We start from the raw sequence: 12,840 nt of genomic DNA, 5'->3' as shown, positions 1-12,840 counted from the left end.
CCTTATGATAAGTACTTCTCCCCCACTAAGGAATGAATGTATGTAAAACACGAAATTTTTAAGGGTTGCCCAGATGTACTTAACAAAAACTACCTCTCTACCAGAGAATATTTTTTAAAGTACTTATTTCACTAAAAAAAAAAAAAAGACATTTTTACATTCTTTCAAATAACTGGACTTTGTGATAATATGGCTTTCTAACTTTTTTTTCCCCCCTGAGGCATTGCTATTTTACTTCACAACTATATGGAATGTTGAAGAAATCATTTTTAGTCATACTGATCCCATACATTCTATTATTTTTTTTCCATACATTCTATTATTATTCCATATATTGATCACCATGCTGAAAAAGTTTTACACTTAGGTTCAAAAACAGAAATTTGTGCACAATAATGCAGAAATTTCAATGATTATTAATTCAAAAAATATAGTTTGCTGTGGTATTCCTCTGCCCATGTTTATCATTAAATCAACCCAGCAATGTTGTCACATTCATAGTTCTTTTCCTATCAATACATGTTTAATACGTCACTTAAAATTTTTTCATTTTATTAGACATGAAGCTAAGACACTGGCCTGACTACAATACCTCTAGTTCTTGGGTGATTTTTTGATCTGTTCTGTGAATAAGCAATTTTTCTTATATAACTATAGATATGCTATGTGGTTCTGAAGTAAAACATAGATATAAGGGTAAAAAAACAAAACCTCAAGGGTAAAAAGTCTTTAATTTAAACTGGAATAAGATCTAAGCTTCAATTTCTAAGAACTATTCACAAGAAGGCATCTGGCTTAGTCAGCGGAGTATGCAGCTTGATCTCAGGGTTGTGGGTCTGAGCCTGACACTGGGTGTAGAGATTACTTAAAAATGAAAAGAATCTTTAAAAAAATTTTTTAATAAATAAATAAAAATAAAAACTATTCAAAAAATATAAATATTTATTTTCTTTTCACTACCTCTCCCAAATTAGGCCAACTTCAGAGAGATATATGAAGCAAATAACGAAAACAAGAGTGTCTCCTAAATGGGATAGTGTCTCCTAACTGGGACAAAAACAATGGAAAAGGACCCTTAAATCACCTCCCAGAACAAGAAGCCCATACCTCTGGAAGAAAGCATTCTCTGCAGTAGTCAGAAGGCCCTTCAGGTATCCTCCTTTGAAATGGTTAATTCTGCTGCTGCAAGGGAGCTTCTTTGGTTTGAAGCAGAACCAGGGTTCTCCAGTGTAGAGATCTGTAAAGTTACACAAGGGCAGACTCCCAGGAAGACACACATTGCACTCCGTGGTTTCAGAAATTCTTCCTGAACGGAAGAGACTCTTGAAATATACCCTGTGTGGCTTCTCTTCCTGTAGGTGCTGAAGAACTCTGATCCCTTCAGTCGGGTGGACCAGAGATATGGACACTTTAACTTTGCCTGGCCAGAGCAAAGTAAAAAAGACCTTGTAAAACCCATTCTGGTAGTCTACCACTCTGCCCACAGCCCCTGCCTGCAGCTTAGGGGAGTGGATTCTGGCCTGCAGGTAGTCTCCACCATATTTCTTGGGCTTTCTTTGAAAATCCTGTACATGAACCAGCACTTCTAGTTGGCTTCCCACCTTGAAGAAGGCTGCAGAGTTCAAGATAACAAAGTAGCTGGAAGAAGGGTCAGTGCTCTTCAAAAAGGGGACTGGACCCACATCAGGCACCTGCCACTGTAAGGCGGCCAGCAAGGAGTCCTCCTCCATGCGCTCCCGGCTGGAGAGAGTCTGATGCTCGTAGCCACAGTAAGGATTCCGGCTAATTCCTGTCATCTGGGAGGAAACAAACTGTCCACTACTATCGATGAATGTGGCTGCAACAGTCTCATGGTCCAAGTACTGAAGAGAAAAACACAAAAACAGAAACCACAGCTACAATAAATGTCCTTCTATCAGCCAAATATATCTCTGCTATAGCTTAATTTTAATAAAACTACTTGGAATGATATTGTTTCAAAAACCAAAGCTCACTAGTTTTACAGGGCTATCTTACTGTAACACAGAGAAATCAATATGAGAAATAACACAGAGAGATCTCCAACCTTCTGTGAATTTTACCTCCAGGAGCTCAATCAGGTTCCCAAAATCAGTATCAGAAGAAAAACAAAACAAAACAAAACGAAAAAAAAAAAAAAAAAAGAAAAAAGAAAAAAGAAGAAAAAAAAAACCTTCAAAGCTTCCAGCAGAGTAAGAAAAAGAACCATCTGGAAATATAACAAAGCATTCTGTTCTTCTTAACAAGGCCTGATTTCAAGAGAAACTATTTTACCAGAGCCTAACCTATTGGGATTTTATCAGAACTGAACCAAACTGGGGTAAGAGGCATACCCAGCTCCAGCCCATTCTAATCATCTATCCAACTTAAGGAGTATGGGGAGAGGACTGAAAAGCAATTCTGAAGTTCACAGCCCAGTAGCAAAAGCTCACTAAAGGACTGAGACTTACTCATGGGACTATAAAACGCTTCACCTCACCACCTTACAACTAATCAGTTCCTTTTACCCAGTACATAACATTCAGCTTTCAAAAAAAAAAAAAAAAAAACTACAAGACTACTAATAGGCAAAAAACATAGTTTGAAAGCACAAATCAAACATCAGAACTAGAATTAGGTATGGCAGGGTTGTTGGAACAATCAGACCAGTAATTTAAAGCAACTATGATTAACATGCCCCTAATAGAAAAAGCAGACAACATGAAAGAACAGATGGGCACTGTAAGGGGAGAGATGGAAATTCAAAGAAAGTATGAAAAGAAAAAAAATGCCAAGAATAGAGAACCTAGAAATGGACTCTCAACTCTATGGTCAACTAATCCTCGAAAAAGCAGGAAAGAATATCCAAAGGAAAAAAGATGGTCTCTTCAACAGATGGTGTTGAGAAAACTGGACAGCCATTTGCAGAAGAATGAAACTGAACCATTTTCTTACACCATACACTAAAATAAACTCAAAATGGATAAAAGACCTAAATGTGAGACAGGAATCCATCAAAATTCTACAGAAGAACACAGGTAGCAACCTCTTTGACCTCATCCATACCAACTTCCTGCTAGACACCTCTTCAAAGACAAGGGAAATAAAACCAAAAATGAACTACTGGGACTTCATTAAGGTAACAGGCTTTTGCAAAGCAAAGGAAATAGTCAACAAAACCAAAAGATAACCTACTGAATGGGAGAAGATATCTGCAAATGTCTTATCAGATAAAGGTCTAGTACCCAAAATCTACAGAGTACCAAACTCGGGGCACCTGGGTGGCTCAGTCGGTTAAGTGTCTGCCTTCAGCTCAGGTCATGATCTCAGGGTCCTAGGACGGAGCCCTGATTTAGGATCCCCACTCACCGGGAAGTCTGCTTCTCCCTCTGGCCCTCTCCCTGCTCATGCTCACACACTCTCTCTTTCCCTCAAATAAATAAAATCTTTAAAAAGATAAAAATAAAAAAAGAACTTATCAAACTCAACACCCCAAAAACAAATAATCTTTAGGTCAAAAAATGGTAGAAGACAAGAACAGACATTTCTCCACAGAAGACATACAAATGGCCAAAAGACACATGAAAAAATGCTCAACATTACTCAGCATGAGGGAAATACAAATCAAAACCACAATGAGATATCACCTCACACCAGTCAGAATGGGTAAAATTATCAAGTTAGGAAACAACAGATGTTGGAGAGGATGCAGAGAAAGGGGAACCCTCTTTCTTACACTGCTTGTGGGAATGCAAGCTGGTGCAGCCACTCCGGAAAACAATATGGAGGTTCCTCAAGAAGTTAAAAATAGAGCTACCATGACCCAGCAACTGTACTACCAGGTATTTATCCAAAGGATCCGACACAGAGATCTGAAGGGGAAGGAAAAAAAAAAAAGAGGGAGGCAAATCATAAGAGACCCTTAACTATGGAGAACAAACTGAGGCTTGATGGAGGGGAGGTTGGCAGGGGGAGGGGTTAAACAGGTGATGGGTATTAAGGTGGGCACTTGTAATGAGCACTGGGTGTTATATGCAACTGATGAAACATTAAACTCTACCTGTGAAACTAATAATACACCGTATATTTATTGAATTTAAGTTAAATTAAATTTTAAAAGCCTACCAGAAAAAAAGAAAGAAAGAAAGAAAGAAAGAAAGAAAGAAAGAAAGAAAGAAAGAAGAAAGAAAGAAAGAAAAGAGAAAAGAAAGAAAAGAAAAAAAAGAAAAGAAAGAAAGAAAAGAAAAAAGAAAAGAAAGAAAAGAAAAGAAAAGAAAAGAAAAGAAAAGAAAAGAAAAGAAAAGAAAAGAAAAGAAAAGAAAAGAAAAGAAAAGAAAGCCAGACAAAGCAGAGAGGACTTTTAGGGCTGGGAAATGGGAAATCTCCATAATCTTCCTATAGTGTAAACTCTGACAGTTGTTTTGGAGTTGTTTTGGTAATTAAAGTGCCTGACCTCAATTTTGATTGCCAAGGCATGAATTTTCAAAGAGGTATCCACTTAAAAGACTGCTATCTCAGAAAAACACAATGCCAGCCACAAGACTAGATAAAGAGCCAGGCCACCACCTGCCTCAATAAGCTCCTTTGCTTTAGAGATCTTGGTAGATTTAGATAAATGACCATTTCCTGTGCTTTAAATTTCCACTCTTATGTTTCAAATTCACTAATAAAAACTGAACCTGTGAAACCCCAGGCCCCTATTCTTAGATTCCCCCCTTAGTAACCCTAGACCTGTACTCTTTCTTTCTCTACCCATGATTTCACTGTGTGGCCTCCAGTGTGCTGTATACCCTCCAGGACCCATGAATAATAAAACTTGTTATTGTTTTTCAAAGATCCCTGCTTGCAGTCATAGTAAGAACCACAAGAACCAGTCCAGCAACAACAGTGGTGATCAAGAGGCTGAGACCAGCGCAAAACATTTCCTGTCAATTTTGCTTTAAGCCTACAAGAGACTCATTTTATTTTTATTTTTTTTTTAATTTTTTTTTTAAATTTATTTATGATAGTCACAGAGAGAGAGAGAGAGAGAGAGAGGCAGAGACACAGGCAGAGGGAGAAGCAGGCTCCATGCACCGGGAGCCTGATGTGGGATTCGATCCCGGGTCTCCAGGATCGCGCCCTGGGCCAAAGGCAGGCGCCAAACCGCTGCGCCACCCAGGGATCCCAAGAGACTCATTTTAGACCTAAAGACACGTGCAGATTGAAAGTAAGGGAGTAGAGAAACATTTATCATGCAAATAGGCCCGAGTAGCAAAACTTATATTGGACAAATTAAACTCATATTGGACAAATTAGATTTTTTTGTTCTTGTATTGTTTGTTGTCGTCACTATTTTGTAAGAAGGCTCCACACCCAGCATAGACTTCAATACGGTGCTTGAACTCACAATCTTGCGATCGAGACCTGAGCTGAGACCAAGAGTCAGACACCAAACCAACTGAGCCACCCAACAGCATCCCTGTTCTTGTATCGTTTTTATCTGCTTTGGTATCAGAGTAGTACTGGCCTCATGGAATGATTTTGAATGTGTTCCCTCTATTCCATTATTTGTAAGATTGTGACAAAGATTGTCATTAATTTTTTTTTAATGTTTGGTAGAATTCACCAATGAAACCATGAGGTCTTGGCCTTTTCTGTGCTGGGAGATTTCTGATTCCTAATTCAACTTTCATTCTTGTTATTGGTCTAAGAAGATTTTCTACCTCTTGAATTCAAGATTCATGATTCAATCTTAGTGAATTGTGTGTTTTAGGAATTTTTTCCTCTAAGTTATCTGAATTTTTAGTATATAATTGTTTACAGTAATCTGTTATCACACTATGTATTTCTGTGCTTCTCTGTTGTGTTGTTTTCTCTTCCATTTCTCCTTTTGGTTTTTGAGTCTTTTTTTTTTTCTTTTTAAAGATTTTTTTTTTTAATTTTATTTGAAAGAAAGAAACAAAGACAGAGAGAGCACAAACACAGAGAGACACAGAGAGAGAGGGAGAAGTAGACTCCCTGCTGAGCTGGGAGCCCAATGTGGGGCTCGATCCCAGGACCTGAAGATCATGACCTGAGCCAAAGGCAGACAGTTACCATCTGAGCTACCCAAGTGCCCCTTTTTTTTTCTTACTGTAGTTAAACTGTTGCTAATTAAAAAAAAAAAAAAAAAAAATTGGTCATTACTTTCAATGTAAAGTTATTATTTATTCTGGTCTCTATTTGTTTCTGATTTTTCTTTGTTATTGCCTTCTCTACTAAATTTCAGCTAAGTTTCTTCTTTTTCTAGTTCCTTGTGGTGTAAAGTTGCTTATTTCAACTTTTTTTCTTAATACAAGCACTCATAACATAAATTTCACGCTAACATCTGCTTTTTTTTTTTAAATATTTTATTCATTTATTCATGAGAGACACAGAGAGAGAGCAAGGCAGAGACACAGTCAGAGGGAGAAGCAGGCTCCACGCAGGGAGCCCGATGTGGGACTCGATCCCAGGATTCCAGGATCATGCCCTGTGCCGAAGGCAGACGCTAAACCGCTGAGCCACCCGGGCTGCCCCCTAACATCTGCTTTTACTGCATTCTATAGGTTTTGGAATATTATTTTTTCCTTTTCTTTTGTTTGTGACACATTTTGATTTGCCATTTGCTTTCTTATTGGGCCAATTGCTTATACAGTAGTGTGCTGCTTAATATTTACATATTAAATATTTAACATTTACATAGATTTTCCAGCTTTGTTTTATTCTTGATCTTTAGTTTTGTACCACTGTGGTTGGAAAATATATTTGGTATGATTTCAGTCTTCTTAAATTTTAATATTTGTTATGTCTCTTTTTATGTGATTTAACCAGGGGATTCTTCTGGGTGTACTTGAAGAAAATGTATATTCTATTTATCTGAGATGCAATGTTCTGTATATACCTTTTAGAACCATGTATTCTGAAGTATGCTTCAAGTTCTTGCTGAAAAAAAAAAACATAACTTTAACAGAAGGTATGCATTTAAAATAAAGCATATCAGGGATGCCTGAGTGGCTCAGGGAGCCCGACGTGGGACTCGATCCCGGGTCTCTAGGATCAGGTCCTGGACTGAAGGCGGCGCTAAACCACTGAGCCACCTGGGCTGCCCAAAGATCTTTTTAAAAAATAGTCATCAAAAAATAAAAATCAAAAATCAAAAATAAATGACCAAAAGCAATGTAACAGAAATGGAGAGTGCTGGGATCCCTGGGTGGCGCAGCGGTTTGGCGCCTGCCTTTGGCCCAGGGCGTGATCCTGGAGACCCAGGATCGAGTCCCACATCGGGCTCCCGGTGCATGGAGCCTGCTTCTCCCTCTGCCTGTGTCTCTGCCTCTCTCTCTCTCTCTCTCTCTCTGTGACTATCATAAATAAATAAAAAAAAAAAAAAAAAAAATTAAAAAAAAAAAAAGAAATGGAGAGTGCTTTTGAAAGTCTCATTAGTAGACCAGACACAACTGAGCAAATAATCTCTGAGCTTGAAGATATGTCAATGGAAACTTCCAAAACTAAAAATCAAAGAGAAAAAAGGATGAAAAAAATGAGAACAGAGTATTTAAGAGCTGTGAAAATACTTTAAAAAGGTGTAACATGCCCCAACAGGAAAACCAAAAGGATGAGAAATATAGAAAGGAACAGAAAAAATATTAAGACAACAATGACCAGAAATATCCCTAAATTAATGTCAGATTCCAAATTACCAATCCAGAAAGCCAAGAGAATACCAAGTAGAATAAACACCAAAGAAAACACACAAAAAAACTACATCCAGATATACCATATTCAAACTGCAGAAAGTCAAGATAAAATATCTTGAAAGAAATCAAAGCAGATTTTAAAAACACTTATTTTGGGAGAAGCAAATATAAGAATTATATCTAACTGCCGAGAAATTATGAGAAGTGGAGAGAAGTGGAGTGCAATGCTAAAGGTAATGAGAAAAAAAAACCCTACAATTCTGTACATTGCAAAATTATCCTTCAAAAGTGAAAAACTAAAGACTTTCTCCAAAGAAATTGAGAGAATCTGTTGTCAGCAGACCTGTGTAACAAAAAATGTTAAAAGTTCTTCACAGAAAAGCAAAAGATATAGATCAGAAACACTGATTTGCATAAAAAAGGGAGAGCATCAGAGAATAAATAAGGTGAAATAAAAGCTTTTACTTTTCAGATTTTTTTTGCCTCAACTAACAATTTATTCTTCAAGAGTAATTACTGATCCATTTTTGTGAATATTTTCCTATTCATAATTTATCTAACAGATAACAATTTGCCCAAAATAATAATAGCAACAATGTATTCAATTGCATATGCATGTGTACATATATGTTTATGTATAAGTGAAATAAATGACAATGATTACTGTCATTATACAAAAAACAAGAGGAAGAAATTAGGAACACGTTGTCATTACAAGGTATCTGTACTACCAAAGCAGCAGTATGGTGTTGATAGCAGATCTGGATTGGTTGTAAGTGCACACTGCAAACTCTTAGGAAATCACTTAAAGAAGTAAAATAACAAATATAATTGATATAGTAATAAAAGATAGTAAATGGAATATGTAAAATGCCCAATTAAAACCACAAAAGGCAAAAAAAAAAGAGAAGATAATAAAAACAAGGACACTGAATAGAAAACAATAACAAATATGATAGGCATTAATCTAACTGCATCAATAATCACTCTAAACGTTAATGAGCTAAATGCATCAATTAAAAGAGAAATCATCAGAGTGGATCAAAAAACAAGAGTCAATTATATGTTGCCTACAAGACACTTGCTTTACCTTTTTTATTATTAAAGTATAACTGACATACAGTGTTGTATTAGTTTCAGATATACAACATATTGATTCAACAATTCTATATATTACTCAATGCTCACCATGGTTAAGTGTACCTACCATCTGCCATCCTACATTATTACAATATTATTGACTACATTCCCTATGTTATATTTTTTGTCTCTGTGACATACATATTTTATAACTGGAAACTTGTACCTCTTAATCCCCTTAATTCATTTTGCCCATTCTCATCCTCCCACTCCCCTCTGGCAACTACCAGTTTGTTCTCTGTGTTAAATCTTTTTGTTTGCTCACTTCTTTTGATTATAAATTCCACATATAAGTGAAGTCATATGGTATCCATCTTTCTCTGACTTTCTTCACCAAAATAATACCTTCTAGCTCTATCCATGTTGTGGCAAATGGCAAGACTTCATTCTTTTTTATGGCTAAGAAATAGTCCATTGTGTGTGTGTGTGTGTATACACAAACACTACATCTTCTTTATCCGTTCATCCATCACCAGACATGTGGGTTGCTTCCATATCTTGGGTATTGTAAATAATGCTGCAATAAACATAGAGGTGCATGTATCTTTTTGATTTACTGTGTTCATTTTCTTTGGGCAAATACCCAGTAGTGGAATTACTGGATCGTATGGTATTTCTATTTTTTTAATTTTTTGAGGAAGCTTCCATACTGTTTTCTACAGTAGCTGCACCAATTTATATTCCCACCAACAGTGCACAAGAATTCCCTTTTCTCTGCATCTTTGCCAATACTTGTTATTTCTTATCTTTTTGATACTAGCCATTCCAAATGGTGTAAGGTTATATCTTAGTGTGGTTTTGATGTGCATTTCCCTGATGAATAGCAATGCTGAGTATCTCCAATGTGTCTGTTGGCCATCTGTATGTCTCTTTTGGAAAATGTCTATTCTATTCTGCAAAATTTTTAATTGGATTTGTTTTTGTTTTTGTTTTTAATATTTTGGATATGAACCCATTATCAGATATATCATTTGCAAATATCTTCCCTCACTTAGTAGATTCCCTTTTTGTTTTGATGGTTCCTTTGTTGTGCAAAAAATTATTCTGGTGTAGTCCCAAAAGTTTACTTTGCTTTGGCTTCCCTTGCTTTAGAATATCTATGCATAAATATGTGGCTAAGGTTGATGTCCAAGAGATTATTGTGTGTTTTCTTTTGGGAATGTTATGATTTCAGGTCTCACATTTAGGTCTTTAATACATTTTGAGTTTAGTATGGTTTAAGATAGTGGTCTAGTTGCACTCTTTCGCATGTAGCCATCCAGGTTTCCCAAGAACATTTATTGAAGAGACTTTTTTCCATTGTATACTCCTGCCTCTTTCATCATAGATTAATTGACCCTAAAGACATGGGCGTATTTCTGGGATCTCTATGCTGTTTCACTGATTTATGTGGGGTTTTACGGTTATGAAATTTGGCTTCTTGTCATCAGTTCCTGAAAACACGTCAGAGCCATAAAGGTGAAATAGGTGTCTTATTCAAAACAAGCCTCTTTTGGAAAGCATTAAGAATGGCAGCTGGCTGCCAGGGGAACCAACCATGATTAGAGGATTGGACCTTTCGGTCCCACCACCTAACCATCTGGGAAGGGAAGAGTGGCTAGAAGTAGAATCAATTGCCAATGGCTAACAACTTACTCAATCATACCTATGGAAGGAAACCTCCATAAAAACCCAATAGGATGAGGTCTAGAAAGCTTCCAGGTTGCTGAACACATGGAGATTCAGGGAGAGTGGCACACACAAAGAATATGGAAGTTCCATGCTCTTGCCACATACATTGCCCTATGTATCTCTTCCATCTGGTTGTTCTTAAGTTATATCCTTTTATAATAAACCAGTAATCTAGTAAGTAAAATGTATCTCTGAATTCTGTTGAACCACTCTAACAAATTAAACCCAAGATGGGGGGTCTTTGGAACCTCTAAACTATACCCAATTGGTAAGAAGCATAGGTGACAACCCAAACTTACAAATTGCATCTAAAGTTGGGGGGTAAGGAAAGAGTCTTGTAGAACTGAGCCTTAATATGTGGGACACAATGCAATTTCCAGGTTGATAGTGTCAGAATTAGGTTGAGTTGTAGACTACCCAGATGTCTAAGAATTACATTGTGGTGTGGAAAAATCCCCCACATACACACTGGAAATTGTATGCAGAATCTTTTTAGTACTTAACACAGAAAACTGCATCTAATATTATACAGTGAGGCAAACTGCAAGGGGGAAAAAAGAAGCAATAACAACAACAAAGCAAAACCAAAAATTATTCTCAATAGCTAGTATTACCTGTTACAAACCACTTAAACAAATGCCTCAGGCTCCCCACCTATGCCAAAACACTTCAAAATCCTATATAAAGTAAATATAAACCCCACACAAAATAAAAAATAACCCCACAATATATAAAGGATTTGTAATGATCTTCTTGGAATTTATATTATTTTCCCTTTCATTTTACACTTACAGACATTTTCAATTAAAAGGATTTCATTAGGAGCCTTCATTTTAAAGGAGAACATGGTATTATTTGTTAATTTTAAAAAGTAATAGAGTAGGGCAGCCCGAGGGTGTGATCCTGGAGACCCGGGATCAAGTCTCATGTCGGGCTCCCTATAAGGAGCCTGCTTCTCCCTCTGCCTGTGTCTCTGACTCTCTCTCTCTCTCTCTCTGTGACTCTCATGAATAAATAAATAAAATCTTTAAAAAAATAAAATAAAACGTAATAGAGGAAAACAAAAATGACTGAAAATGTCCTATTAGCAGAATTGACGTCAGCATAACAGCCTAAGATATTCCTCCTTTTCGTCCCCCTTTCAACAATTACTTAGGCATCTGTCCACAAACAAAAGTGCCTTTATGGGAGTTATGAGAAACAGAACCATATGCTAAGGGACCCAGGAGTCTCACCCACATGTGCATCTGGTAATAGGCAGACAGACCTCAGCACAGGCTGCAGAAGAGCCAGTGGACCTGCCCCAACTCCTCACGACCACAGTTGGGGAAAACCTGATAAGTACTGACCTGGGCAGATCCCAGTGAATGAAAACGAATCTGTGGAAATCCAGTCTTCCTCACAGGGAGAGGTTCTGGCCCGCCACTGGTGACGCAGTGCAGCCCCTCCCTCAACACAACACAGTATGGCTGAACCATCTGGGGGCATCCTCTCCCAAAAGGGAAACGGGAGAATAGTTGAGTTCATGCTCAGTCCCCCATGCTGTGGAGGGTGCTGCTGGAGAAACCCTATCTCTCCAGCAGCACCCAGAGTACTGAGGCTGGGCCTTCATGACTGACGGGAGGGAGGAGATCAGGAAAAAGACAAATGAGAATATCAAAAGGCACTGAAGGGACTCAGTTCCTGCTAACTGCACTCAAAACTTTAGCAGGAAGTCGATCCACAAGCCTATAGGATCATCACCTGACAATCTCCCCACTGGGCCCAAGAGCTAAGTGATAAACTCACACCTCCCCCACTCTGCAACCAGCTCCTCTCATAGGTTTCCAACTGAGGTGGCAACTCTAAGTCTGATAGGTGAGTGCTATCAGAAAAACAGATTGTTATCTATTGGCAAAGAAGAAACCAGAAACTTGAGTTACAGTGCCACTTTCTGGAAAACAAAAAAAGTTAACAGCAGCTAGCCTGGTGGTTCGTAAGAATCAGAGAAAAGATAAAAGCTTAAGAATTGTGCCACATGAAGAAGCAAAAAGGTGAAGAAGATGCTATCCATATAAGGAGACAACCCAGATACAAAAGGACTAAGAAACAGTTTACCCCGTCTAGAGACAACTAGTATAGATTTGAGGAAGTGTTTGCTACCTTAAATGCAAAAGCAGCAGTTCAAATCTACATGAAAAACCAAGGAAATACATCGTCACCAAAAGATAACAATAATGGCACAATAACCTAACTCAATGGCACAGAATTTAACAAGCAATCTGATAAAGAATTCAAAATAGCTGCTTAAGAAAATTCAACAAAGAAAACACAATCAACAAAGTACATCAATAAA

General features: G+C 37.5%; 1 protein-coding gene across 2 annotated transcripts in view; it reads right to left on the bottom strand.

The window, feature by feature from the left end:
- NXPE3 (neurexophilin and PC-esterase domain family member 3) overlaps window positions 1-12,840 on the bottom strand; it is a 46,599-nt gene that overhangs the window by 19,024 nt on the left and 14,735 nt on the right. Inside the window, exons 4-5 of one of the 2 annotated variants that reach the window (XM_049105618.1) lie at window positions 3,734-3,869; window positions 1,108-1,862 (exon numbers count right to left, since the gene is read on the bottom strand). In XM_049105618.1, the coding sequence (XP_048961575.1) occupies window positions 1,108-1,796 (689 nt within the window). In that variant the 5' untranslated portion in view covers window positions 1,797-1,862; window positions 3,734-3,869. The remainder of the gene's footprint in view (window positions 1-1,107; window positions 1,863-3,733; window positions 3,870-12,840) is intronic. The other variant, XM_049105617.1, reaches the window with a different exon arrangement.

This window comes from Canis lupus, chromosome 33 (assembly GCF_003254725.2).
Source record: "Canis lupus dingo isolate Sandy chromosome 33, ASM325472v2, whole genome shotgun sequence".
NCBI classification, from domain to species: domain Eukaryota; kingdom Metazoa; phylum Chordata; class Mammalia; order Carnivora; family Canidae; genus Canis; species Canis lupus.
This window is presented reverse-complemented; position numbering and strand designations above follow the sequence as displayed.